General features: G+C 48.5%; 1 protein-coding gene across 1 annotated transcript; it reads right to left on the bottom strand.

The window, feature by feature from the left end:
• Nucleotides 1–286: 286 nt before the first annotated feature.
• LOC108297759 (homeobox protein Hox-D4) lies at nucleotides 287–5,738 on the bottom strand. Its single transcript, XM_017520457.2, has 2 exons — nucleotides 4,298–5,738; nucleotides 287–3,757 (listed from the first exon to the last, which is right to left on the bottom strand). The coding sequence occupies exons 1-2, from the start codon at nucleotides 4,728–4,730 to the stop codon at nucleotides 3,423–3,425; spliced, it is 768 nt and encodes a 255-aa protein (XP_017375946.1). The 5' UTR covers nucleotides 4,731–5,738; the 3' UTR covers nucleotides 287–3,422.
• Between the last annotated feature and the right edge of the window lie 69 nt (nucleotides 5,739–5,807).

Below are 5,807 nucleotides of genomic sequence, written 5' to 3'. Positions count from 1 at the left end.
CTTCAAAAAAATAACACCCAACACTCTGCACCCTGAATTCAACTCCAGGCTTCCCAATGCTCACAAAATATGATAGCCAATTGGGAGTGTGTGTATATGAGGGAGGGGGTAATAACAGAATTGCTAAGCCTCACAAGGCTTAACCTTCACACCTTAGGCACCCCACCCCCCAAAAATGGTGCCTAATTTATTGCAGAACATAATAAATTGTTTATATTAAATATTAGCTTCTAGAAGACTTAACAAAGAATGAATGCTTCTGTTAAGGCACCAAACAGGAGGGAGATTTGCTACACCTTTTATTATTTTAAATATAGATCAATGAATTACATCAAAACTACAAGCAACAATTAGTATAAATAATACTTTAATCAGTGGCAGCAAAACATTGGTCAATTCTATTTAAAAAGCATCTCCTGTGAACAGACACCATGGGGCTGACTGACAATGTCATCTCACAACAAAAGGCTGCAATGGACAGAGTGAGATGGGAGTCAGAGAAGCAACGTCCTCAGCAAACACTTCACTCTGCCCCTTCCCTAGTCAGGACCCCACCATTTTTTTTTTTTTTTTTTTTTAAACACCAACACAAACACTTCTGGCTCAAATGTAAAGAAACAAACTGGAAACAAATAATAGCAAATGGGCACTGGAGCCTTTCCACACCTAGCTTTCTCCAGAGCACGTTCCCAGATAGAAACCCATTTCCTTCCCTGCCCTAGGTGGTTGGGGGGCTCTACCCCTTCCCTGGCTCACTCCTGTGGGCCCAAATGGATGCTGAGGTCCGGCTGGGACCTCAGGGTTGGGGGCTACATCCTGGGCCAACCAAGCTCCATTAACATTTCAAAAGAATCCCTCGAAGCTGAGAAGGAGAGCTGAGACTTATAAACAAAGAAGTTTCTCTGATTAAGTTACTTTCCAAAGTAGTGGGGCTGTTTGAGAAGGAGCTTGGGTTTTCCTCCTGAAAACATGTTTCTTGGCTTTCCTCTGGGGCAGGGATGAAGTCAGTTAAGTGTTTGTGGCATTTGGTATGAAGCTGGGGGTGAATAACCTGAATTTTTGAGGTGGGGGAAAATCTATATAACAAATTTCTATAATATATATGTAGTCAGATGTTGTGAAAATATATACTTTTTTCCCCTTCCCAAGGAGAAGGTTTAATGAATACACAGATTAAAGTTTTAGGAAAGAATCTTAGCAACTTTCCAACTTGCCTAAGGATAGCGGCTCCTTTCAAACGGTACATCCAAAGACTGCTCTCCACGTTAGAGAGGAAAAAAGAAAAGAAGGGTAGTTAGAGTCCAAAAGGTTAAGGGTTTAGAGGTCAGTCCTCCCGGCTGAAATACAGCTAATCGAATAGAAAATTTGTCCTCTGGATGAACCTGATTCTGTAATTTACCCGAACTTCAGTAAAATACCTTTTCAGCTTCTCTACGTGAGGGCGTCAGAAAAAAGACGTCTTGACTATGTATGAACTCTGTGCTTTTTGTCATAGAAACAATGATGTGAATAATGCAGGAATATCCATCTTTAATATCTCGACGTGGTGATATTCAAGTATTGCCATGTGCAAGTCTGAGAGCCAGGCTCACCCCAAGGAGGAACAAAGAGCAGTCCCTAGGGTCTAATACAAAAGACCAAGGCTTGGAAGACACTTTAGAGAAGCGGAATTTCAGCCTAGGGACTGCAGTGAATACCTGCCCTCAGTTCTCAGGAGACACAGCCAAAGAACACGCCTACAGAGAAACTCTTTTTTCCCTCCCACTTAAATTTATTTTTTAAATTACCACAGAAACCTTCTAAAGTGTTTTTGAAGCACTGAAAAAATATCCCCTTTCTGGATCTTAAAATTAAGTTTTAAGCTTACCCTTTCTCCCTCTTTCACTTTGGTCACTTTTTGATAGCTACAACCCTTTTTTCCAAGCCTGAGGCCTTGGGAAGACTTGTTTCATCTAAGTATATGAACTCTGGTCATTACCTTTGACTTTTTCCTCCTTATGCTTAAGGGTCAGCATTTTAGAAAAATGAACTTTGAACCCTTCCCGGGCGAGACAGAAGAAAAATGACTAAAGAACATCTCTCCTGTTGAGAATGATTCTTTTAAAAAAGCACTATTCTCAAGGCAAAGATGAGTGCTTGAAAACTTTTATACTTTTACATATTCTGCTTCTAATTAATGGGCTGAGGAAATCTTCCTTAGATTTGGTTTTTTAAAAAATTAAAACTTCAGGAGAAAAAACCTCTAAGGCTAACTTTTGTGGATGTCTAGATTCAATTAGGTTTATTTTTCTTTCTTTCTTAAAGTAAGAGTTCCTCACCTTCCCACTTTCTCCCCACCACACAACTCTTCCCCTACACAGTTCATACACCAGTTCCTGTAAAACACTGCTATGTGGGGATATTCAGGGCATTTGAAATCCAGTTGGATCAGAAAATTCAGTCATTATCTAACGACCCAGTGCATAGAGGTTTTGTTTTCTTTCCCCAGAAGGAAAATGTTGGACCATTTGTTGCTTTTTTCCCCTTTCCTTTAATCACCCAGAACTGGTGGTAAGCACAGTGCTGAAAAAAGCACATGTGGAAATATATTTTCAGGAACTCAACTTTGAGTGGATCCTTTGCTTCCTTCTGGAAGGGTTAAGGGCCCCTACACACACTTCCAGAGAGCGGGGGTGAAGGGTGGGGGTGGGGTTCAGAAGTAAGTGCACATATCTTTCATTCTGCTCCGTGAAGTTCAGCCCCTTTCACCATTTTAAGATTTTTGGCATGAAGGTGTCGGTTTTTTCTGTACCACATTTCCCAACAAATAAATATTTAAGCAAATATCTAAACATAAAATAACCCGTTTTCACTTCCTTCTTAGACCCATTTCTTTGGACACAGGGCCACTGGGAGCAAAATATATATTTTTTAATCACATGAAATTCCATAGACAATCCAGAAAGTTCAGAAATCCTGACCCAGCTCTCTGGCTTCCACTGAAAGCACCTAGCACAAGGGTGGCCAACCTTCTGCCTCAACTCCCCCACATTATTAAGCCACAAAGCTCCCTGGAGGGATGGAGTGGGGGAGAAAGTCCAAATTCACAGTGGGATAAAGCACCCAACCTTCATTTGCAAATTCAAAATCCAAGAGTGGTGATTTTCATGAGTTTAATGACTCGCCAAGATTTTATGTTCTCAGTAGCTCCTGCCATATAATATACTTAGAGAGAGAATCCCACCCCCCCTCCCATACCCATCCCGCTCTAGGGAGGGGGCTGCCCTCGGGCAGGATGCTAACCTAGTCCGAGGGCGGCCTGCTAGTCCCAGGTCCACCCCACAGTACCTTAGAGCCCAGCAAGGTGACAGCAGGCCCGGCCTGCCCCCGCAGCTTCGGCTCAGCCTGGTGTGCAGGGAGAGATGGGCCCAGGGTCCCCACTTCTATAAGGTTGTCAGGTCCGTGTGATGGTCTTTGGCCATCGGCTGTAAATGCTGGCTGGGGGCGGTTGAGGAGGAACAAGACGAGGAAGAAGATGAGGACGATGACCTGCCTTTGGTGTTGGGCAGCTTATGATCTTTTTTCCACTTCATCCTCCGGTTCTGGAACCAGATCTTGATCTGGCGTTCCGACAGACACAGGGTGTGAGCGATTTCAATCCGACGGCGCCTTGTCAGATACCTGTTAAAATGAAATTCTTTTTCCAGTTCTAGGACTTGCTGCCGGGTGTAGGCCGTCCGGGACCGCTTGGGCTCCCCACCGGTGTAGTTGGGGTTCACTGCGAGACAAAACAGACAGGACAGCCAGGTCAGCGCCCGGCCACTAGTTAGGCCCCTCGCCTCCGACGCTCACTTCCTGGCGCGGACCTCCCCGCGTGCTCCCAACCTCACTTTGCTTCCTCCCTCCCACCCTCTCCCCAGCGCACACGCTCACTCCCACCCACCTCCTCAAACACACCCACACACCCCAGGCTTGCAGGGCGGGATCCCCAAATGTGCTCTTTCTTCCAGGCCCACCATCTGGTCCGGAACAACCCAGCAAGCATTTTGGAAATCCCCTGCTCCTCCACAGCCTTCCCCCTGCTCTGAAAATGGAGTCCTCCCCCACCCCACCCCCATCCCCACCCCCTTTTGCGCCCACAGCGGAGCAGCCAGCCACATGGTCCTGGCCTGCTCCCTCAGCTATAAAAATTTATGGGGAGAGTAATTGCGGCGCCCATGGAAGCTCCACACGCCCACACCTACTCGCACCCCCTTCCAGGGGACCCAGGCCAAAGGGCTGGGATGCCGGCAGAGAGGTTGCTAGACCAGAGTCTTACCCGAATTCACGTGCACCTTCTTCATCCAGGGGTAGACCACTGCCGGCTGCTTGAGTGCCGTCCCGGGGGGCGGCTGCTTGGGGTCAGACTGACTGCAGGCCCGGGCGCCAGACAGGGGCGCGGGCGGAGGCGCTGGGGGCGCTGGGCACGGCTCTCCCGGGGCGGCGTAGTGACCACCAGGGCCGCTTGGCTCTTGTCCGTGACCCCGCGCGGGCAACGCCGAGCCGGTCCCGGGGCCGCCGCCTCCGAAAGGCTGCTCACCGAATTCGGGCCGCGGGTAGAGCCCCGGGGGCTGGAAGTCTGCGCCCTGCGCGCCGCCGCCGTAGTAGTCGGCGCCCTGCTCGCCTAGGTAGCCACCCTGCAAATATTCCTCGCACGGAGGGAACTTGGGGTCCACATACTTGGAGTTCACCATATACGAACTCATGACCATTAATTTCAGAAGGTAGAAAATACTAATTTTTCTCGTGTTGTCTTTTTTTCTCCTTCCATAGGGCCCTCCTACTTGCTGTCAACTGAATAAAGTTGGGCGGCCATGTGACCAGGCCAGCCAATGGCGAGGGAGCAAGTTTATCACCGGGTTGGTGAGCATCTCATAATTTTTACAAATTTAACTAAATAACATACGTGTAATCAAGTGGCTTGCTGTGGCACATTTGAGAGCCCCTGCCAGATATTAATGTAGTTCCAGTTTCCAGCACCCCGTTCCCTCAGGTAATCCCAGCTTTTGTCTGTCACTGATTTTGCCAACCTTCCGTGCCCCGTTCCAATCACCCCCAGCTGAAAGCAACTACCCCCCCACAAGCCAAATAGACACAGCTCAAGGGAGAATGAATCTTCCTACTGGGGTGCAGAGCAATGAAAGGTGGGTGGGCAAAGTCGCCCATGAATTGGGCAGAGTGCCCCAGGCGGGGAGGGTTCCTGCCTGCCCGCCCAGCCTACGGCCGGCGGGAGCTGGGACTCTGCCATACAAAGGCTGCCGTCCTGGCTTTGTCTTCATCAGGGTCACCCGAAAGTTACCAGAATCTGGCCAGCTTGAATCAAATTAGGCAATGAGTAACCACCATGCTTTCTACCAGTGCCCAGGCCCGGGTGTTCCCAGCCGAAGCCAGGCCCTGCCGAAATGGCAAGAGGCCCTTACTGCCCTTGCCCATGTAGCTGGGGGTGGGCTGGGATGGTGGCGAGGGTACCCTCAACTCGCTCAAATGCACCCCAGAGCTCCCCATTGGGCTTCTTTGAAGCTTGCTTTCTTCCCACAGGAGGGCCCCAAATACCAGCCAGCCCCATTAGAGTTCCTTTGCACCTCATGTCCCTGGAGGGCAGAGCTGGGACTGGGCAAGCTGGCCTTGCACCTCACTCCCTAGTACCATCAAACCTAGCCCTTTGGTCTTGCATCCGTGCAACCAATTAGGCTTTTCTTTTCTTTTCTTTTCTTTTCTTTCCTTCTCTCTCTCTCTTTCTTTCCTCTTTCTTTCTTTCTTTCTTTCTTTCTTTCTTTCTTTCTTTCTTT

Source organism: Cebus imitator, unplaced genomic scaffold (assembly GCF_001604975.1).
Source record: "Cebus imitator isolate Cc_AM_T3 unplaced genomic scaffold, Cebus_imitator-1.0 Scaffold839, whole genome shotgun sequence".
NCBI lineage: Eukaryota > Metazoa > Chordata > Mammalia > Primates > Cebidae > Cebus > Cebus imitator.
Note: the sequence above shows the minus strand (reverse complement) of the source record. Positions and strands in the feature narration are given on the sequence as shown.